The 23,001-nt window shown below is 43.6% G+C and overlaps 2 protein-coding genes across 4 annotated transcripts in view; one reads left to right on the top strand and one right to left on the bottom strand.

The window, feature by feature from the left end:
• cerkl (CERK like autophagy regulator) overlaps positions 1–12,286 on the top strand; it is a 22,236-nt gene extending 9,950 nt beyond the window's left edge. For 2 of the 3 annotated variants that reach the window (XM_058081384.2, XM_058081383.2), the window contains 11 exons: positions 78–209; positions 609–672; positions 1,304–1,434; positions 1,515–1,589; positions 2,120–2,297; positions 2,380–2,439; positions 2,527–2,564; positions 2,656–2,764; positions 2,981–3,077; positions 3,722–3,915; positions 3,990–8,307. In XM_058081384.2, the coding sequence (XP_057937367.2) occupies positions 78–209; positions 609–672; positions 1,304–1,434; positions 1,515–1,589; positions 2,120–2,297; positions 2,380–2,439; positions 2,527–2,564; positions 2,656–2,764; positions 2,981–3,077; positions 3,722–3,915; positions 3,990–4,068 (1,157 nt within the window). In that variant the 3' untranslated portion in view covers positions 4,069–8,307. Of the gene's footprint in view, positions 1–77; positions 210–608; positions 673–1,303; positions 1,435–1,514; positions 1,590–2,119; positions 2,298–2,379; positions 2,440–2,526; positions 2,565–2,655; positions 2,765–2,980; positions 3,078–3,721; positions 3,916–3,989; positions 8,308–9,494 lie in introns of those variants that run through there. The other variant, XM_078795042.1, reaches the window with a different exon arrangement.
• itga4 (integrin alpha 4) lies at positions 5,565–23,001 on the bottom strand. Its single transcript, XM_058081378.2, has 29 exons — positions 22,789–23,001; positions 19,641–19,823; positions 19,378–19,499; positions 18,068–18,177; positions 17,744–17,876; positions 17,274–17,341; positions 17,028–17,160; positions 15,993–16,078; positions 15,843–15,905; positions 15,591–15,731; positions 15,377–15,485; positions 14,389–14,483; positions 14,211–14,301; positions 14,104–14,149; positions 13,859–14,013; positions 13,637–13,791; positions 13,413–13,565; positions 12,545–12,621; positions 9,678–9,819; positions 9,492–9,593; positions 9,326–9,402; positions 9,105–9,194; positions 8,073–8,160; positions 7,863–7,970; positions 7,624–7,749; positions 7,327–7,452; positions 7,038–7,136; positions 6,721–6,840; positions 5,565–6,651 (listed from the first exon to the last, which is right to left on the bottom strand). The coding sequence occupies exons 2-29, from the start codon at positions 19,808–19,810 to the stop codon at positions 6,544–6,546; spliced, it is 3,093 nt and encodes a 1,030-aa protein (XP_057937361.2). The 5' UTR covers positions 19,811–19,823; positions 22,789–23,001; the 3' UTR covers positions 5,565–6,543.

Below are 23,001 nucleotides of genomic sequence, written 5' to 3'. Positions count from 1 at the left end.
GGATGTTTACATGTGAAGTTTTAAATTGAGAGTCTGTGTGTGTGTGTGTGTGTGTGTGTGCGCGCGTGTGTGTGCAGGATTCAGCAGTCGTCCTAGGTGTGTGAAGGTGTTCATCAACCCCAGCAGTCACAAAAAAGAGGCGGTCCACATCTACAGAGAACATGTGGCACCGCTCTTCAAGATGGCCGACGTACGCACTGACATCACTGGTCAGTGTGTCTGTGTGTGTGTGTGTGCGCGCGTGTGTGTGTGTGCACGCGGGTCCAAAGGTCAGTGTTAATAGTAGTCTCTGGTTGCTAGGTAACCTGATACAAGAGGCGGAGCATTGCCCATCTGTTGCCATAAAGTCTTCTCCTGCATCTTCTCCTTCCCTCTCCTCCTCCATCCTTTCCTTGCCTCCTCTCGTCATCTGTACTCCCCTTGTCCTTATAGCTGTTGCTGTATACTTCCCTCCCCTTATTCGTGTCCTTCATCCCTTCCTCTTGAGCAGATGGTGTCATCTCTGTGGTTACATTTTTCGTACACACATAAGCACAGTTGTTCACTTTCTGTCTCTCCATCTGTCCACCTGTCTGTCCCTCTACATGTCTCTCTACTTCCATGTGCAGTGACAGAGATGCGGGGTCATGCCCTCTCAGTGATGAAGGAGCTCAAGCTGGATGAATTTGATGGGTTGGTGTTCATCTTAAAGATCACTCGCTATGACATTCCTTTCTTTTGGACGTCCATCAGAGACATGTTAGCTAGTCACAGACTAGCATCAATACTAAATGAGTACATGTAAACATATTTAAGATTAAAATGTTTAGAATTAGCCCTGTGATTGGCTGGCGACCAGTCCAGGGTGTACCCCGCCTCTCGCCCGAAGACAGCTGGGATAGGCTCCAGCACCCCCGTGACCCTCGTGAGGAAAAGCGGTAGAAAATGAATGAATGAATGAATGTTTAGAATTAAAATATGGTCAGAAAAACTATGTGTGTGTGTATATAATCAGCTTTTGTACTCAGTCCTCAAGGGCTTATTGTGCCTAGAGAAGATTAGCTTAGCATTGCTAAGATAGCTGCTTAGCGTGTGTGTGTGTTGAAGTGAGGATTTAGCGTAGAGCTACATTTAGCAATTAGACTGCAACTTCAGGAAAGAACGTAGACAGGAGGGGGGAGGTGTGTGCCCATTTGTGTGTTTACCTGAACTCTTGTCTGTGTGTGTTAAAGTTATGACACACATTGCCAAACAAACACAAAATTATCCTAACAGTTTAATAAATAAATAATAATAAAATTATGTCTATTAATGTGTGGGACAGGGTGGTGTGCGTCGGCGGGGACGGATCCGTGGCAGAGCTATGTCACGCTCTGGTCCTGCGAGCCCAACTGGACGCAGGGTCTCCTGACAGTCCAGTAAGCGCTGGTCTGCCTCTTGGAATCATCCCTGCAGGTATTCTTGGACCCGCTTAGAGCCACATTATTCTACTAAGATGAGGTCAATATTGTTGTGTTTTCTTTTGGTCTTCACAGGTTCTACAGACGTGGTGTCATGTTCTGTTCATGGGGTTAGAGATCCGGTCACTGCAGCCATGCACATCATTCTGGGTTGGTTCTACTACTAGTTCTGTTGGTTCTCTGACTTGTGGGATCTAGTTGAGGAACTTGGTCTTCAGAACCACAGTGAAACATTGAATTTATTAAAAGCTGACATTTAAACGGCAGCCGACCAGGTGCTTTTTTTTGGCTCCCCAATCTGGTGGTGGTGGTGGGTGGCGGGGTGTCTCTCAGGGGAAGGACAGATGTCTCACAACAGGATCAATTTCACCTCAAATCACAGCTTCACTATAGTGTGGCCCCACCTCCTTCCATCTTGGCGGCCAATCAGGACAGGCTGCTGTGTTTGACTGGCGGGATGTGACTGTGAAACAGATGGCAATGTAATGATACTAATTTGTAGACAAAAGGAAACAGGAAGTTGTACATACCTGGACCAGGTGATTGTGTGCTGCTGCTGTTGCCATGGTTGCTGCATTGTTATTCATTAGTAGATAGTGTTTTGTGGGCATTCAATTGGACAATATTTCTAATGGTAAAGTGTAGCAGCAGAGCCAGTGATGATGGTCATATTTCCTCAGGTCACCTGCAGCAGGTGGACATGTGCAGCTTCTCCTCGCAGGGACAGTTGCTGCGCTTCGGCTTCTCCGCCATGTTTGGCTTTGGTGGACGAAGCCTGGCGTGGGCAGAGAAGAAGAGGTGGATGCCGTCGTCAAGGCGACGCGAGTACGCTCTAGTCAAGACACTGGCCAGGCTCAGGTAACATACACATGTATATAACAGTAACATACAAGATGTCCATGTTTATGTTTGTCTTAGTGTGATGTGTATGTCTCTGCAGAGCAGACCACTGTCAGCTGTCTTTTCAAGCAAGCAATACAAACACCCTCTCTGAACAACTGTGAGACACACAAACACAATCAAACAGTTCTTTCTTGTTTATTGTGCTATTCATCGTCTTAAAAATAAATTAATATCTCTATGTCAGAAACCAAGAAGAGGAACAGCACCAGAATGGGGACTTAGGTGAGTTGAGTGTGTGTTATTTGTGTGTCAGTCAAATAGGTTTTTAGGTGTTTTGACTTTGTGTGTGTGTGTGTGTGATTGGTTGGTTCAGAGGGGGCGGAATCCTGGACCACCAATCAGGGCTTGTACCTCAGCATCAGCATCATGGCTATCCCTTGTCTCAGTCCTCACGCCCCCCGAGGACTGGCCCCGAACACCAGGTATGAGGGGGAGGTGCAATGCTACTAGTACAAGATATGCATTTAAAGTTAAAGATACATTTACCAGCACAAAGTATACAGCTTGTATATTTGGTGTGCAGTTACAATTAAAGGTACAGTACATTTACAAGTATAAGGTATCTAGTTGGCATATTGTTTACAGGTAGTATACTGGTACAGCGTTACACTTGTTCTTCTACTTCCTGTTTACTCCAGACTGGCCAATGGAAGTGCAGAATTGATTGCAGTGGGAGACACGTCCAGGTCAGAGTTCATTAAGCACCTGAAGCGGTACAGCACCTCTAGTGGACAGGTGAGAATACTCTTCAGGACACAGTGTTACTGTGATGTTTGGTCATGCTGGACTCTTAACCTGGTCTTCTTTAAGTAGCTATAGAATCCGCTGGGGACCAGATTAGCCTTGTTTTGGTTGGCAGGGCCCACGAGGCCGCACACTAACCCACTTTCTAAATATACAGTCTATGTGGAGTAAACTGTTTACTCGTTGACCCACATCCTCCTTCCTGGCCTTGCCGACACGCCACTCATGAAGAGTGCAATCTGTGTGGAAGTCACCTGGACTGGACTGGACTGGACAGAGTACCAAAACCTGCATCCAGTACTTCACACACAAGACATGTAACTTAAAAAGTGCATATAAATTACTCTAGTATGTTTTGTTTAAAAAAAATCCAGATTGTTGTGCAGTTTGGATTCACAATTTGTGGCGAGAAGTGTGAAACGTGTGATGGTCTTTGCTGCCCCCTGTTGGAGCTTTGTATTGTCACAGTGAATTAAAAAGGAAGTGGCTGCTGCTCATGCTTAACCCTTCAACTTCAAGGACACACACAAAAACAAGATGTACTCACTTGTTGATTCCCAGCACTAGAGTTTACTAACTATAGCCGGACAAGGCCACACATTGCACATTGATACACCACTATTGTGTCTCTGCAGTTCAACTCCTCCTTCGTGGAGACACATGCCGTGTCAGCAGTTAGGCTTTGTCCCCAGACAGTGATTGGCTGCTCCGAAGAGGAGAGTGAGGATGACTCCAGGATGACGGCCATCATCCAATCAGAAACCGCCGCCGTCTTCCCCTGGAACATCGATGGAGAGCTGGTGGAGATCCCCAATGACGTACTCATCAGGTACAAACCATTCAGAATTTCACAATGTGTTGCCTTTAATGACATCAGGTTTGTTTGGTTGGTGGTACATTTAGGGTGCACCCTGGACTCATCACCTTGTATGGAGAGGAGGTGCCGGAGGCAGAGTCCAATGTGTCCTGCAGCTGCATCTGAGCAAAGCAGAGGGCGCACCCTAACCTCCTTAAGACCGGTTTCTATGGTGACCATATACTTTTAAAGCAGCTTTGACCTCCTTTTTGTACATTTTACATGTTTGCATTTTAGCACTTTAGCAAGCACATTTACTCAGGCTTATTGTTGTGACTTATTGTTTCTATCACATGTTTGACTTTATCTTGTGGACTATATCTTTTGTCTTTTGTACTCAGTATGTTCTGTAGAGTAAAGTAATACATTATTAATGCTCTATTACACTAATTTGCCCTGTTATTAGGGATGCACTGATCAATATTGGCTTTCAATGCCAATCAAAACAGCCAATCACCTCTGGCTCTATTATTGCAGCATACAGCCTATAGCGAGCTTCCCCTGCCCACTTTCCTTCACACCATGCAGGTGCGCCAAACCTAAAAAAACAAACATGTCTGCAGTGTGGAACTTACCTGCCGATTGTGAGAGTTATACACATGTTGCACCCTGCAAAACATGCCAGAAAACTCACAAACTCACAGGGAGAACATGCAAACTCCCCACAGAGATGCCCAGGTCTCCTAGCTGTGTGGCCTGCGCGCTAACCAGTCGGACACCATGCAGCCGGTTTCTCATTTACCAAGAAAAATCACTGCTATAGAGCTCAACTGTTCCCCGATATTCTCAGCGAAAACGGGTACATGCAACGTGTTGGAATATAAATATAAATATAAATTGACAAACACTTCTGAATTGTAAAACCTACACAATGAACGTCTGTAACTTGTAGAACAGGATGTGAATTTCCCAAACAGTATTTGTAAAAATCATAGCAGATGGAACACATTGTAGGTTATTTATGAATAAAGACATGGTTCATGAATAAAGATGATTTAACATTAGATATTAAGCTGGACATATGTGCGTATTTCACAAACTGAGTACACTCCTCAATCATTTGTATTACAGTACATCTTTCCAAGGGAGAATGCTAAAAATGAAGCTTTGATATTATACTTTAGAGCAGCGATTCTCAACTGGTGTGTCGCGTACGAGTCCCACACGACCACAATCTGTCAGTGTGTTGTGGGTACTGTGCTTTTCTTCTGAAGCGGGGTGTGGTCTATTAATAGGCCTATAGGTGGCGACAATGCTCCGTACTGTAAGACCATTTAAAACTCGTTTGCTACTTGATGTTTGCTAGTACTGCACTGTACTACTGTTGCAAAGATGTTGAATGTTAGTCCAGTATCTTGCTGAGTCGTAGAAAATTGGAAAGTATTGCAAGTATTTTATGCTTATATATTAGCTGCTGAAATGGAATGCCCATCTTGGTTATCTATTCAATGTCATATTTAGGGCTGTTCAAATTCCCCTGTAAAAGTGCTATTGCTAATTGCCAGCCCGTACATTCATTCATTTTCTACCGCTGTACACCCTGGATTGGTCGCCAGCCAATCACAGCCAGCCCGTACATGTTTATTTTAATTTTATCTTTATTTGTTTACATGTTTATTAAACATGTTTTGTGCTGCATGGTGGACAAGTGGTTAGCATGCAGTTTGTTTATTAAGCATGTTTTGCACTGCTAATGTCACAATAAAGGGTGATGTCCCATAGCCAAAACCACTCAAGAACCACTGCTTTATAACAGTCAGCATACAGCTGGTGTAGAAAGTGCCATTTCTGCATATTAATGCCTGTGTTTGCATTGTTGGTCATCTTCATGTTTTTCTTTTCATTTTGTATCATTTTTTATCAGGATGCTGGTGTACTTTGCTGGCGGAATAACATATTGTGTGCCGTGTTGGTAAGATGCTTAAATAGAAATGGCATCACTTTATTAGAAACGTGGATAAGACTCTCAGTGCAGAACAAGTTGATGTGAACAAACATATCCAGGCTCAAACCTTTAGTGTGAAATGTAACAGAAAGTAACATTGGCGCTCTACGCTTCTTGGAATCACTTAGTGAAACATTTAAATAAGGAAAGGACAAGAAGGCAGCTAGTTTTAGCGTGAAAGCTAACATGAAGTGTATGAAAAACTAAAAAAAACAAAATATCAACATAAATGTTGTGTTCACTGACAACAACACTGTACAGCATCTTCCAGTGGTCATGTGACTTCCTCTACAGGTCAGTGTGTCAAAGGTTGTATACAGGAAGTGCTGTACTCCAAGCAGGAAGTGTCTCTCAGCAGGTGATTGAAAACTTGGCTGCCATTCTCTGAGGTCAAAAAGGTCCCCTGAAAGCCGAGGCCTTCTGATTGGTCCATCCTTTTCTTTCTGCCTCTCAGCGCTGTTCAAGTAACACAGCGATGAAGAAGGTCAGAGGTTGAAGGTAGGGTTGAAACCACCTGACTGTGTGAGGATGCGTTTCATTGACCACTGACGTCAGCACATCCTGCGCTTTTGGACCAATTAGCTGGCAGTGTAGGTCCGTCTGGCCTTGAAATAAATGTCAGTCAAACCAACAAAGCCATCTTGAGGCGGTGTGCGTTAGGAAGTGCTCTCCCTGTGGTTCCGTTTGGGAACGTAGTCCCAGCTGTCCCTCTTGAATTCCTCCTCCTCTTTCTTCTTCTGCAAGTCCCTCTTGAAGAACCCAGCCTGCAGGATGAAGCATAATATTATTGTTATTGTTTTCGGACATATTTCTAACAATATAGTAACGTTTACCTTCCACAAGCACCAGATGAGCGCGGCCAAGATCATCAGACCCAGAACTAAACTGACCACGATGATGAAGATTTTGACGGGTGTGGAAGGTTTCTGGGTGAAGTGAGCCTCCACCAGAGCCTGCAGCAGTGAAGCCCATTGCCATATGGTGTCATTACATGGTTCTTCCAGCAAGATGTGCTAACCAGTTATGACATAAAGACTACATTTCCCATGAGACACCTTTTGTGATTCCTCACAGATTGGTTGCTCCCATCATTTAGTCAAGCCAATAGAAATGTACGTGTATGCATATGTTATCGCTGGCATGTGCTTACAAGTGCTGCAGGTCGTTCCTGCTTGAGAACGGTGTGAAGGTCATTCTTGGGTGATGATATCACGGCTGTACTCTCCAATTTCACGACACTGTGGCGACCCTGACAGACAAACTTGACTTATCAGTGGCTTGACTCGGTATCAGTGTTGGCCACATCTTATGACACCTGCCCCACCCACACATCCACTTGATGTGTAACTTCCCTTGTCAGGCGTCATTTTTTGGGTTATGCATATTAGCATGGTTTCTTATCTGAACAAAGCTGTCAGGACATCATGATGTTTACTTACGGGTGCTTGGAGAAGAACGTCAGGGTTCAGTCTGACCTCCAGGTGGATGGTGGCGTCTCGGCTGGGCTCCACGTTGCCAAGGCGACACACCAGTCGCTCGCACAGCTGGTCGTCACGGCCACAGAACTACACACACACATTCATGTTTGACTTGATATTCATATTATTAGCTATGCGAGCCGCTAATGTATGCATGTCTTATTGGGCAGTCATCGTTGTCATGTGAAAAAGTAAGAATAAGCATATTTAGTGAGTAGACACGGGTGTAGTTTGTATGTGTGTGATGTACATGTGTACCATGGTGCGCGTGGAAGTGGAAGAGAAGAAGAAAACAAGTTGTTTGATGAGGGAAGCTTGAGGGACATCGCAATCGTCGAGGACCGAGACGGTGTCGTCGCTGATGGTGCAAACACCTTGTGACGTCTGCAGAGACAACATCGAATTATTTATATAGGAAGTCACCTGACTGAGATTGCTTAGAGGGGTTGGCATGCTAAGGTGCTTAGCTGAGTGAAGGAGCGCAGTGGAGCACGTACCTGCCAGTCCACCACATGTAGCAGCCTGTGAGGATAGGGAATCAACAGCTTTGGCAAAGAGATGTCCACCACTGTGTCCACTGATCTGCTGACACCTGAGTTTAACACCTTCACACACACAATAGAATACGTATGGAGAGATTGACGTGGACGCTACGTTGACCGTGGACGTAGCGTATGGATGAATAAGAGAATGTGTGTGAGTGTTACCTTGTAAGTGTAGTTAAATATTTGGTTGTAACAGTCAACATGGGTTGTGTCTTCATCTCCAAACAGGAAGGAGGTGGGAGTCACAAAACTATAAAAACACATTAGTAATGACGTCATCACTATGATGTCACAACAGTATATGTAGATTTTTATCCGATCTAACATTATAATTATAATAATATGTACGCTACATAAAATAAACTGGAGTCCACAACCTTGTATATGCAGTCTATGGAGGTGCAGGTACACATACACAACGTGCAGACTTATCACTGCATGCAAGTTTTAAAAGAAAACCTTTGGGGAATTTGGCATCATCCGCCATCCTTATGTGAGACATGTACACATGTCTTTCCCTTTTCTGTGCGTTCCAAAAACAGGCAAACAGTTAGCACGGGGCCGCTAACAATGCACTAAATGGGATGCACCTATTCTGCTTTAAACCCTTGAAAAAAAACCACATTTAAACCGTAGAAGGCGAGGGTTAAGCCAAAGCTGTCATCAAGTGGCCAACTGATGCGAAGAAGCACATAATGGATTTGAAATTTTGGGGTCAACGTGTTAATATCTGATGACAAACTAACTGTAAGGTCCTGTGAGGTTGTACTGAAAAGAGGAAATATACAGTCATAGAAAAAAATATTAGACTTTAATTTATTTAAATTGTTAATTTTAATGGCTGGTACCACTATAAGTATGTTACCTGAAGAATACAATGAACACGATAACATGTAATATAATATAAAGCTCAGTTTTTTGCAGTACAATGCCACAGCTATTGATGTACAGTAGAACGTAAGTGATTTTGGTTACTATCAAGGAAACCATGGAAATGGCTAGATATACTCTCTTAAATTACTGTACACTCTTACAAGCTATTTTTTTGTCATTATATTTGTAAACCAAACGTACGTTTAGTTGTTCCAGGCATTAACATGGACAAATAAATTGAAGAAACAAGGCTGGTCAAATTATTTTTTTCCATGTAAACATATGTAGTATGTATGTATGTATGTAAACGCAATGTGTTACCCGTGAATGTTGATGTCGACGCCATATTTGAGAGGAAGTACCAGGCTCACTGCGTTGTCATGGAGATACTCCATATTCTCGACATTGTCACTGGGGGTCAACACAACAAAACTTTCAATCTTCTTGCAATTATAAAAAAATATAGAAAATGAAACATAAACTAATCTGATTCTCAATGGCATGCATACTGTGGTACATTACATTAAAAAAGGTTTCGGCACCTGCTGGCGTTGGCGTGAATGATGATGTCACCAGGTGTGGCGTTCTGGTTGACGTCCAAGAGGAAGCTAATGTTCACCTACAAGATCAAATTGGATGTTTTTTTTTACACTTGACAATAATGTCAGTAAAAGAGGAACTATGTGTTGTTTGTGTGTGTCTTCTTACTAGGGAGTGAGACACGAGGATGAGGCTGGAGATGCCACAGTCCACTTCCACTGTTGTGCTGTTCACTTCTTGTGTGACGTCACACCTCACCACCTTGTCTTCCTGCACAAAAACACATGATTGACAGCTGCAGCATGGGGCGTGTTACATTCAAACCAATCAGCGGCGATGTCACGGTTCACTCACGTTATGCAGCACCTTGATGTAGTGAATGTCGTCTGGGAAACGCAGCATGAGGCGAGGCAGAAAGGCGTCGTCTCCCGCGACAACCAGTGACGTGTTCAACATGAAGGAGCGTCCAGAACCCAAAGCAAAGTACTGATACTGTCTGAACACACACACAACCACAATCATTGACTCACAGTGGCTGTACAGTCATCTCTCGTTTATCACAGTTAATTGGTAGACTGTGATAAGTGAATTTCCACAAAATAGGATTCAATATTAATTAATTGAATGGCAATTAATTAATTGAATAGTTTCATAATTAGAGCATAGAAAACATTGTAAATATGTTTTTTATAACCATTATTAGGGGCGGCACGGCGGTCGAGTGGTTAGCGCGCAGGAGACAGCTAGGAGACAGCTAGGAGACCAGGGTTCAATTCCACCCTCAGCCATCTCTGTGTGGAGTTTGCATGTTCTCCCCGTGCATGCGTGGGTTTTCTCCGGGTACTCCGGTTTCCTCCCACATTCCAAAAACATGCTAGGTTAATTGGCCACTCCAAATTGTCCATAGGTATGAATGTGAGTGTGAATGGTTGTTTGTCTATATGTGCCCTGTGATTGGCTGGCCACCAGGCCAGGGTGTGCCCAGCCTCTCGCCCAAGGACAGCTGGGATAGGCTCCAGCACCGCCGCGACCCTCGTGAGGAAAAAGCGGTAGAAAATGAATGAATGAAATGAATGAATAACCATTATTAGAGCCCCGCAGACATGAAATAACACCCCGTCATCACCTCTACACTTGTATTCCCTAATATAGTAGACATAGTAATGAAAAATAAGCCATCTTAGACATCAATAAGATAAGATGGACTCATTTATTAGCACTGACAGCATATGTCCTGATATCTATTGTCTCATCATTGTAATGTTACTAACACAGAGCTGCTGTCAGCTACTCTCTACAAGCAGTCAACGCTATCTAGCTGACGTCACGCAGGTCACTTCCTAGGCCCCGCTTCTTAGAGGCGCATATAAATCACAGATATGCTTGAAAATGCTTAACATAGGCCATGAATATAAACAATGTGCTTAAATGTGCATTTTCTTAAAACAAATAATAGACCATATTCGATCACGAAACAGCTATCATTTATTAATAATTTTTTTAAAGGGGATCTATGATGCTTCGATCACCTTTTCTGACCTATAAATGTAGTTAGAATGTTGTATACGTTGCCAAAGTTTCAGATAATGAGGTTTGTGCATTTGGAAGTGAGCCCTGAAAGAAGTTTGGGATGGCTCAAAACGCTCTGTTTCAAAAAGCGTGGCAAAACAGGCCCTTTTGTGATGTCACAGAGGAGTGGACTTCTTTATATGGTTGTGTAAACCAGATAAGCTCTCTGCCTGATTACATAAGCGCTGCGACTGTGTTTATGAAACAAGCTCAGGCAGAAGTTATTGTATTTGGTGATTCTCAGCAGCAGCAAGAGAAAAATATTTTAATCTGTCAACAGGGACTGGCTGACTCACAAGAGACTGTTTTTGTGAACATGAATGTGAAATATCCGCCAAATTGTTGCTGGAGCCAGAAGCATCGCGCTCTCCCTGGGAAAGGTGCATGAATTTCAGACACGCCGCCCACACATCTGGCTTCTCCTGACCTCCATCCCACCAACGGCAGCTCTGACAAAGCGTGTCCCACAATGAGCACTATCCCTCGGGCAGGCGAGGTTGCCACATGTCCGGCTTCTTATGAACTCCAATGCTCCAGCGGTCCTATGTTAACCCCTCTGATTTCCTACATGGTAAGTCAGGTGTCTACAGCTGCCAGTAGCTCCTAAACACTTTTCAGTTAGCTCTCCAAATACTTTATTCATTTATTATCACATACTACAGTATTAATTGGCCCTGTACCCTAGAAACCACCCATGAATGATACGGGAAAAGGCCGAAATGATACTGTGTCAAAGCCCAGGGCAGTGATACTGATAAAATATAGAGTTTAACCATGTCCAGTATCAGCCCCCGTAGCTGTCCACTCAGAGCGCGCTGCTCTGGTATCGTGCCCGTGAAACAACCAATCAGAGAACAGCGCACGAGCGTAAACACACAGCGTTTGTTTTGCTGCCGTCTGTGCTCTGTCAAGTGGGCTCCTGGGCTTAACTTTCTAAACTCCGCGCATGTGACAGGAAATGTCACTGTAACTATAAATATTCCTAGTGCTTCTCCAGTCACCAAAAAAACCAAACTTGATTAATGGAACTTTAATTGTCAGACATTGATAAGATAAGACTGTTAAAATATTATTGTTGAAATATTTTTGCAATTAGTGTTTACACTGTTTAGATATAATACATGTAATAAATTGAACATTTTCTGGAAACAAAATGGTCTTTTGATTAAATAGTACGTGATAATAAGCTCATGATTAAATAGTATGTGATAATAAGATCATCACATGGTTTGTCTGGTATCAGGCCCAGTATCATATAATTATCAATCCTATACCCACTAAAGTGGGGTTCCTTGTAGTTAGGAAGCACTTTGGGCTTGTGACCAATCCCAGTGGAGTGGGCGTGCCTGAAGGCGGGCCATGGGTGGAATAAATTAAAACAGACGTTTTGGCGGGAAGCACAAATCCAAGGAAATACAGCTCAATACAACTCAATACAAAGGGTAGAAAAATTTGCATAATAGGTCCCCTTTAAAAACCTGATCAAATGAAGGAGCGATGTTCAATCAACTGAACAGACTAGCAAGCCTATGTAAGTACATTGATTGGCTGTTGTTTTGCTGGTGTTTATTTGTTTGAGGTGCGGCAAAATCCATTTTTATGACAATAATATAGTGAAAAAATAAGTTGTAGTGAGTGGCATGTTTTCTTACTGCGGCAGCACCAGTCTCGCTGACAGCTTGAGGTCCGTTGAGCAGTTGAGCAGGAAGCAGGAACGAGCAAAGTGCGTCTGCCACACACACACACACACACAAGGCACAGAGATGACCTCGTGGTCACATGTGACCGCTGTCGCTGACAAGTAACACAATCAATAACACAATCATACTTCCTGTTTCGCCCTGACGACCTGTGACAGCGCTTGTGAGCTAAGGAAGTCATTGTCAACATGGTTGAAGGCCCACTAATAATAGCATTAACTGGTAACTACTTTTTGGTAAGCGTAACTGTTAAATGTTACAATAAGCAGGTAAGTGCTTGATGTTAGCAGTAACTGGCTACATTGCATATTTATTATGTAATGTGACTGGTTGATTTTACTAACTACTTCACAACTATTACACGTTAGCATTGGTAACGGCTTGATGTTAGCAATAGCTTGTAATGTTCAATGTTAGCTTTCGCTGGTAAATGCTTGAGGTCAGTAACAGTTTGTAATGTTTAATGCTAGCATGAGCTGGTAACTGATTGATGTTCACCTAGCTTGTAATGTTTGATGTTTGCAATTTGAGTTAGCAATAGCTTGCAATGAATGTGACTAAAAGCTGGTAACTGCTTGAAATTGGCACTGTGGATTCACACTAGTTAGTAACTATTTACTTTTAGCATTAGTTATCAGTAGCTTGTAATGTTGGCACTAGCAGTTAACCTTTTGATGTTGGCCATTTGAGTTAGCACTAGCTGGTAACAGCTTGAAGTTCGTAGTAACAGGTAGTTAACAGCAGCTTGAGATCTTTAATGTTAGCACTAGCTGGTAACTAGTTGATGTGAGTCGTTTGAGTTAGCACTGGCTAGCCCCACCTGGTTGGTTACGGTGTTGTCATGCCCTGCCTCTCTCTTCAGGATGGGTTTCAATGGGGGGAAGAGTTTGGACGTTGGCTTGTTTGTGTTTGTTTCTCTGAGGCTGTAAGAAACCTCAAATTGAAGCGGCGTGAAGATGTCCCTCACGTCTTTCTGTGACAACAAAGACAACGCTGTTAGCATCCCCCAAACATGAAGTTAATGTTGTCCCTGTTGAACATTACCCTCTGGTAAGCCACGTGGGTCGTGCATGTGAGCTGGCTGAGTCGCGTCCGGATGCGCCCCTTTGTGCTATTGGACGAGCCGTTTCCGTGGAAATAGAAGCGGTGAGGGAAGGACGGCTTGTGGAGGAGGTCAGAGGTCAGGTTGTACTGAAGCTCTGGGACGGAAAAGACTTGTTAGCCATCTGCTGTTTGTTAGCGTCATGCTAAGCAAACTTTGCTCACCAATAGCTCCTCTGTACTGCCTGGATGTGACTCTGAAGCAGACGGTGACGTTGATGCACACTGTTGGTGTCATGTGTTCCCTGCATAATGCCACACGCTGGTCAATGCGCTCGGGCAACGTGAGCGACGCCGCCACCTGAAGTACAGGACGTGTCCTGGAAACACAGCGCACATGACACAGTCTTCGTCTGACCTCTTCTTCCTGCTACATCAAAACTTCCCGTCTGTTGTCTAAAGAAGTTTACCTGAGAACCACGGCCACGTCCGAGAGGAATGCCCCCACCGCCACGTCTTCAACACACAAACTTACAGTTAGCACATGTAAGACAACAACAACAACAAATCATGTTACCTTGGTAACCGTTGTCATCGATGTCTACACCTGAGCTCAGTGACTGTCCAAACATCCTGAGGTCACGACCCAGTGAGGAGCCACTGATTCTCTGCAGACACAATGCCAGGAACATGTGTTAGCTTTTAGCTATTAGCATTGATGCTACATGTCAAAGTGTGTAGTGTGTTGTGTGTACCTGTGACGGAGTTTGAGAGATGCCGTCCTTCCTTCCATTGTAAATATAGACAGCACCTTTAAGCTCTTCCTCCTGGGGGGCGCCCACAGCCACGTCTTTGCACACACATACACGCACACACATACGCACAGTTTTGTCTTCCTCTGACTGTGAGGACACAATTCACAGCAATAAACTTGTCTTGACGTGTTGCTACGCTGTTCAACCTTTGAAATGTAAGTAAATGTAAGTAAGATAGACCCATGTAGATCTAGTTGTAGTAGATTAGAGGGCAGCTGGTCTTCATACCTTGTCATTAAGCTTTTAATGACACGTGTGTGTGTATGCATGAGAGTGGGCGTTGTTATCAGGAAGTAGCATTCAGCCTTGGGAAAGAGTGTGCTATCTTGCTATCTCATTAACAAACTGGAATGTGAAGGAGAAAGCAGTAGACTGCTAACATAGCATAGCATAATGTAGCATAGCCTAGCGTAGCAGAAAATAGCATACAGGACTGTGGAATGCCCCAAAAGCGTACAATTTTGTTTCAGTTCACTTTGTTTTTGTTTTACTATTTTTACTTCACTTCTTTTTACACTTGTATGACAGTTAAAAATGAAAAAATGAGATTTGAAACAGTAAAGATTTTATGGTGGCTTTAAAATTAACTGTAGTAGCGCTAATACACTAGAGTGAAACTACGGTAGCCTTAGCCTGTTTTTTCATTTATTCATTCATTCATTCATTTTCTACCGCTTTTTTCTCACGAGGGTCGTGGGGGTGCTGGAGCCTATCCCAGCTGTGTTGGGGCGAGAGGTGGGGTACACCCTGGACTGGTGGCCAGCCAATCACAGGGCACATATAGTCAAACAACCATTCACACTCACATTCATACCTATGGACAATTTGGAGTAACCAATTAACCTAGCATGTTTTTCATCACTGTTACAATTAGTGTTAGCATCAGCTGATAGTGCTGTATCACAAGCTGGTGGTGTGTCATTTTTACCGGGGTAACCGTCATCATCCAGGTCTCCCAGGTCAGCGATGGTCTCTCCGAAGCGGGCGGCATAGGCGTCACTGCCACTCAGTTGAAATTCCACCTCCAGAAGCTTGGCCTTTGGCACAGGAAGTATATCAATTAGCTAATTCTGATAATGCTACGTAAACAAAAATGGCAGATACTACATGTGTGTATGTACTTTATGTGTGTATGTGCTCACCTGTCCCTGGTTGATGTAGACGTGGACACGCCCCTCCTCTCTGCTAAGGCCTGTCGCCATGGGAGCGCCGACCAACAGGTCTGATAGGCCGTCAGCGTTCAGATCCACCACACACACGCTAGCGCCAAAGTATGATCCCAGCTAGGTACACACATTAACATTAAAGTATTACTTCTGACGACTTAGACAATGCCTCCATGGGAAGTCAAAGGGCAGCCATCTTGTTTTTGTCCTGTGTGACGGCCATCTCACCTCTTTTCCTGCCACATGGGTGAGCACACGCAGCATGTTGCCATCCAAAGAGAATATGAACACCTGCCGATAAATACAAAAAAGGTTGAGTGTTTTTAATTTGACACTCTTTAAGGGTAAACATGTTCATTGGTTGGGGGCAGCTGATACCTTGCCCCTCTGGTTGCACTGTGGAGCTCCGCCCACCACCTCCAAGCTAGCAGCATTCAGGAAGTGACCTGCTCCCACCGAATAACCTAGAACACAACATCAAATAAAATAGTCCACATATTCCAAACCTTCAGGGAATGAATTGCGCTTAAGTCGTCTTTACTGTTTGAACAGGAAGATAAGTTTGTTGTGGATGAAGAGTGGAGGGAAAGCCAGCATCTGTCTTTAACGTCAAAGTTATTGCTCAAGGTGAGACATGTTTACTTGGCTGATAATGGCTCACTGCCCCAAGTATCTGTTGACTATGTTGTTTTGTATTACTACAACTTAGAATGAGTTGTGGCGGTAGCACTAGCATGTTTCTTCAGTTCATTTTAATGCCAAATATAATGAGTATAAGAGCTGATATCTAGGCATTTCCATGGTTTTCTTGAGAAAAACCAAGTTCTTACATCAATATGGCATTGTACTGCCAAAGGATTGTTGTTGTCAGCATTATATTTGGCCAAACAAATATACCTTTAGTTGTACCAGGCATTAAAATGAACTGAAGAAACAAGGTGTAATATTTTTTTTCATGACTGTATGTATGTACTGTATACTGTGTTGTACTATAGCACATTGGTGTTAAAGCTACAAAGGAACATTAAGAGTTAGCATCCCTCCCCCACACGACTAGAGGCAGCAGAGCTAATTTTTAACTTCATGTCAACACTGGAAACAGCGATGCGGTCCAAATGTCCTTGGCTAAATCTGTTAGCACTAGAAAGAGTCTTTAGTGAACTGTTGATACCCACAATAAAAGCGACTGAAGCTAGCAATGACTAATGTTAGCGTTATTGTGCTAGCATTAGTACAGCCTCGTTAATGACGGCTATGATTAATGAAGACCCTTCAGGCTGCTTCCGTCCTATAATAATGTGAACACGCTTGTGGCAAACATCATCTGACTGTCTCCATCTTGGAAAACCTCCTGACCTTACAGCGTTGAAGACATGTGTTCTGTCCCTGAAGGCAGGACGTGCTCACACTCACCCAAATAGCTTCCAAAGCCGACAGCTGCCGAGTCGTCGTCCAAGTAGACGGACATGACACTGCTGGATGTGTTGTAGACCAGGACTGAACCCGTCCAATAAGACGTCCCTGGAGCGCCCATGATGATCAGGTCCTGAGGACAGTCCACAAATCAATAAATAAAGCCTGTGTCTCCTTTAAAAAGGATAAGTTTGTACGGTAGGGAGGACAAGAGGATACAAGGCTGGACAGACTTCAAACACTGACCTCTGTCAGGAAGTTGGAAATGCCGGCCTGACATGACCCATATTCCTCCCCAAACTTCCTCTGGTGGTCTGCAAGACACACAGACAACATGAAGACAATGTGTGTCTCATGTGGCGTGCATTCATTCATGTTGTGTAGATGACACGAAGGAATTTATGGATATTTTGCAGCCAACCTGGACATTATATGGACTACATGTGTGACGAAATAATGTAGCAATTTTATGGACAGCATGTAACAACACTGGATATGGATAACATCATTGGACCCTGTAGACAAAATGGACAAAATATGTGGATACTGTGGACAACCTGTGTGGACATATATACAACATATATGGGCAATATCGGTGGACAGGACATGTGTGGACGTGTTGTGAAGGTGAAGCTAGCCTTGAAGATGCCCTCGGGTGAACCAGTCAGTAATTGTGAGGTGGCGGTGAAAAGTCAAAGGTAGTCATGAGTCTTTACCTCTGTAGCAGGGTATGATAGCCTGGGCGTGTCTCAGGTTGTTGTCATAGCGATAGCAGACGCCATTGGGCAGCTTGTTGTTCTGACTGTCTTTTTTTGAATAGTACACATTCTTCCAGCGATGTGCACACGCCTACACACACGACAGGGTTGTTATTTAGTTAGTGGCCATCACAAGTTGTCACTAGTTCATCTCATGACTAACACAGACACATACACACACACACACACACACACACACACACACACACAGACGTGCACATGCACGCTGCCTCTTGTCAGGATAGTAGAGATTTTTTAATGATTTTTTAATGCAGTACAAACCAGGACATGTCCTCCTCCTGCTGCGGGGTTCCCAGGCTGCCTGGACAGACTGACTCCTAACCACTGGTGGTCGCTCTCTGACTCACACGTTTTCCCACAATGCAACACGTCTGTACACACACAAGTAGCACTTTAACACACCATTAGAGAATATAGTAGAATGTCAGGGCTAACTTCCTGCCAAATAGTAAGAAGTCACTAAACACAGACATAAAACAGACATTTTCTTACTTAGACTTAGTCTTTTGAGTTCAAAAACACACTCAAACTGAAGTATGACAAAATGCAGTGCACTAACAGTAGGTAGGTGTTGCACTCAAAATGGCAAACGTGCAGTGATAGACACTTATCACCGTCAGTAGTCACAAAGGGAACGGGATGGAATAACATTAAGCAATGGTGGCGGAAAGTAGTGAAGGGACTGAATAGGAAGTGTATGCAACGAGACTAATGGATTTTGGATAGCACTACACTGTCAAAATCAGTGCACTCAGGGACTCAGTACTCACCCATGATCCAACAACTAAGGCAAGCAAATAGGACATGCACTATTTATAATGTGGTGTCTCAAATGTAATACACTTCAATAAGCACACTTTGTACTTTACTTTGTAGTTCCCGAATGCAGAAATTGTGAGTAGTGCAGTCCCAAATCCATTACTATACTGTGAACTGCAGCTACTTGATTTAGTCATTTCGCTTCCACTACGTAGGCACCACGTATCGACACTGCACATTCACCATTTTGAGTCTAACAACTGGGTACTGACTGTCAAGGCTGCCCCATGACAAACAAATCCCCCTGGGCAGCTGTGGTTCAAAAAATGTGGTTGAACAAAAAATCTCAACCCCGATAGCAAAAATCCTATTTTAATTCATATCTATTTTTTGGACAGGGGCCCTTGGAATTGTCTTAAGTCCCTGACAGTACACTGTATTTTGCTGTACTTTCCAGTTTGAACGCACTCAAAAGACTAAGTGTAAGTACAGAAGTACGCCAAAAGTACTACTACCACTACTGCTACTCACAAACGTTCTGAGCATTGAGTCAAACAACAAACATTTTAAATATTGTATTGTTTTTGTTTGTTAGTTAGCAAGCTTGTAAACCAATTTCATCTATGTTCTTGGACTCCTAGTGAGGATAAGCGGTATAGAAAATGGATGGATGGATAGAATTGGCCAAAAATGAGATGAAATTCATTTGTCCAAATCCTCACTAAAACGTAGTACAGGCACATAGTTGTGTTGTCTCTGTGCAATGCTGAGACATAGCGATCAGGGTCAAAAGAGCTAAAAACAAACAGTACCGGCATTCATGAGCTGACAGTGACGATCGTCCGTGCTGATGCTGCAGCGGTAAACTGCTCCTGGAGAGTGACTTGATGAAGAAGAAGATGATGTGTTGTCCACTGGAGCGCCCACCACCAACCTGACACACACACACACATACACATACAGTGAGACTGTCTGTCACAGAGGTCTTTGGCATACTCACACCAAACAAAGTACACCTTGATGGTCTACCATAAAAAGTGGTCAACATGAAGGACAAAAAGGTTGTGATGCAGACCAGCTGTGAGTTCTGTGACGATGCAGCAGGACTGAGTATCCAAACATGGAGGACTTGACGCCATGGAACTCCAGAACATTCTCCAGATCCAAACTGTAGCCTGCAGCAGGACCCATCAAGACCAGGATCTGAGCCAGGACCTGGACCGACTTGATCGTTGAGGGACACATCTCAGTCGGCCAACTGCAGGACGAGTGCGGACACAATCAACAATGTCAGGAACCCAAAAGCCCTTCAACGTGGCTGAACAATTCTGCAAAGATGAGTGGGTAAAAAATTCGACCCAGCGCTGTAAGAGACTCATTGCAAGTTATCACAAATGCTTGATTGCAGTTGTTGCTGCTAAGCGTTCACATGTGAGTTTTGGATTTGTTTCCCTTAGTAATAGAATGTTTCATTTAAAAAATGCATTTTCTGTTAAGTTCGGGTGGCACGGCGGTCGAGTGGTTAGCGCGCAGACCTCACAGCTAGGAGACCAGGGTTCAATTCCACCCTCGGCCATCTCTGTGTGGAGTTTGCATGTTCTCCCCGTGCATGCGTGGGTTTTCTCCGGGTACTCCGGTTTCCTCCCATAATTCCAAAAACATGCTAGGTTAATTGGCGACTCCAAATTGTCCATAGGTATGAATGTGAGTGTGAATGGTTGTTTGTCTATATGTGCCCTGTGATTGGCGGGCGACCAGTCCAGAGTGTACCCCGCCTGTCGCCCGAAGACAGCTGCGATAGGCTCCAGCACCCCCCGCGACCCTCGTGAGGAAAAAGCGGTAGAAAATGAATGAATGAATGAATTTTCTGTTAAGTTGTGTTGCCATTGACTCGTACTTAAATTAGTGTCATTATCTGAAACATTTAAGTCTGACAAACATGGAAAAATATAAATCAGAAAGGGTGTAAACTGTCACACCATTGTATGTTGTTGAAGTATTTAACTTGCAGGTCACAAAATTCCAGAAAACACAAAACATTGTTTTTGGGCTAAATTTCTAGTTTTTTGAAGTACTGGTTGTGGCACCATTTAGGCATCGTTTCAAAAGTACCAATTTGGCAACAGAATTTTATAATATGTACACGATACCCCAACCCAACTGACACTACACTACATTTTACCAGACCCCTCAGTGTGTAAGTTAAGTGTCTAAGTGCACAAATAGCAACACAGCCTCAGTGTACATAGTATACTATACAGTGAAGAAAATAAGTATTTGAACACCCTGCTATTTTGCTATTTCTCCCACTTAGAAATCATGGAGGGGTCTGAAATTTTCATCGTAGGTGCATGTCCACTGTGAGAGAGATAAACTAAAAAGAAAAATCCAGAAATCACAATGCATGATTTTTTAACAATTTATTTGTGTGATACAGCTGCTAATAAGTATTTGAACACCTGAGAAAATGAATGTTAATATTTGGTACAGTAGCCTTTGTTTGCTATTACAGAGGTCAAACGTTTCCTGTAGTTTTTCACCAGGTTTGCACACACTGCAGGAGGGATCTTGGCCCACTCCTCCACACAGATCTTCTCTAGATCAGTCAGGTTTCTGGGCTGTCGCTGAGAAACACGGAGTTTGAGCTCCCTCCAAAGATTTTCGATTGGGTTCAGGTCTGGAGACTGGCTGGGCCATGCTAGAACCTTGATATGCTTCTTACGGAGCCACTCCTTGGTTTTCCTGGCTGTGTGCTTCGGGTCGTTGTCGTGTTGGAAGACCCAGCCACGACCCATCTTCAATGCTCTGACAGAGGGAAGGAGGTTGTTCCCCAAAATCTCACAATACACGGCCCCAGTCATCCTCTCTTTAATGCAGTGCACTCGTCCTGTCCCATGTGCAGAAAAACACCCCCAAAGCATGATGCTACCACCCCCATGCTTCACAGTAGGGATGGTGTTCTTCGGATTGTACTCTTCATTCTTCTTCCTCCAAACACGCTTATTGGAATTATGACCAAAAAGTTCTATTTTGGTCTCATCTGACCATAAAACTTTCTCCCATGACTCCTCTGTATCATCCAAATGGTCATATGCAAACTTAAGACGGGCCTTGACATGTGCTGGTTTAAGCAGGGGAACCTTTCGTGCCATGCATGATTTCACATCATGACGTCTTAGTGTATTACCTACAGTAACCTTGGAAACGGTGGTCCCAGCTCTTTTCAGGTCATTGACCAAGTCCTGTCGTGTAGTTCTGGGCTGATTCCTCACCTTTCTTAGAATCATTGAGACCCCACGAGGTGATATCTTGCATGGGGCTCCACTCCGATTGAGATTGACCGTCATGTTTAGCTTCTTCCATTTTCTAATGATAGCTCCAACAGTGGACCTTTTTTCACCAAGCTGCTTGGTAATTGCTCCGTAGCCCTTTCCAGCCTTGTGGAGGTGTACAATTTTGTCTCTGGTGTCTTTGGACAGCTCTTTGGTCTTCGCCATGTTACAAGTTAAAGTCTTACTGATTGTATGGGGTGGACAGGTGTCTTTATGCAGCTAACGACCTCAAACAGGTGCATCTGATTCAGGATGATACATGGAGTGCAGGTGGACTTCTAATGGGCAGACTAACAGGTCTTTCAGGGTCAGAATTCTAGATGATACACAGGTGTTCAAATACTTATTTGCAGCTGTATCACACAAATAAATTGTTAAAAAATCATGCATTGTGATTTCTGGATTTTTCTTTTTAGTTTATCTCTCTCACAGTGGACATGCACCTACGATGAAAATTTCAGACCCCTCCATGATTTCTAAGTGGGAGAAATAGCAAAATAGCAGGGTGTTCAAATACTTATTTTCTTCACTGTACATATACATATAAATGTTCAATTTCAAACACAGCCCATGTTTCACCTTAAGAGCCCTCACCAGGAAGTGCAGGACTATATTTCAAAATAAAGGCAGACGACGGTTTCCAGCTTCTCTGAAGTGACTTGAATTGATCACTAAAATTGTGTTTGTAAACTATCTGGCTACAACATCAACTAGACTTGAAGCATGAAGAATTTCATCAAGAACATGTACAAGTTATAGAGGTGATGAGTGAAGAGATTTTAAGAAGTTTTTAAAAGTTACTAATGTATTTGTACATTAGTAAGTAAAGTTTTTTTATGTGAGACACAAGTCCATCCTCACACCCGAACTGCGTGTGCGTGCGCTCCTCACCGCGAGAACAGATGTTCCAGCTCGTGTTGGTTCTGCCAGATGTTTGGTCCTGACGAGGTTCTGATGGTCTTCACGGTCCAAGTATTCCGTATCCACTTGAATTGATGCCGAGATTGTGTGTGTGTATTAATGTGAGAGTCCAGGCTGTGTGTGTGTGTGTGTTAGTGAGGAGAAAAGTGTAAAAAGTTGAAGTCAATGAAAAGACCCTCCCTC

This window comes from Doryrhamphus excisus, linkage group LG12, assembly GCF_037039965.1.
Source record: "Doryrhamphus excisus strain RoL-2023G ecotype Guam linkage group LG12, RoL_Dexc_Guam_v1.1, whole genome shotgun sequence".
In the NCBI taxonomy this organism is placed as follows: Eukaryota; Metazoa; Chordata; class Actinopteri; order Syngnathiformes; family Syngnathidae; genus Doryrhamphus; species Doryrhamphus excisus.
This window is presented reverse-complemented; position numbering and strand designations above follow the sequence as displayed.

Bases quoted from the DNA above. Each gene is read 5' to 3' on its own strand.
- itga4 (XM_058081378.2), bottom strand. From the start codon at position 19,810: ATGTGTCCCTCAACGATCAAGTCGGTCCAGGTCCTGGCTCAGATCCTG. The intron at 17,161-17,273 runs GTCAGTGTTTGA...GACTGTCCTCAG, and splicing joins TTTCCAACTTCCTGACAGAG to GACCTGATCATCATGGGCGC. The intron at 14,014-14,103 runs GTAAACTTCTTT...CTGTGTTTCCAG, and splicing joins GACGTGGCCGTGGTTCTCAG to GACACGTCCTGTACTTCAGG.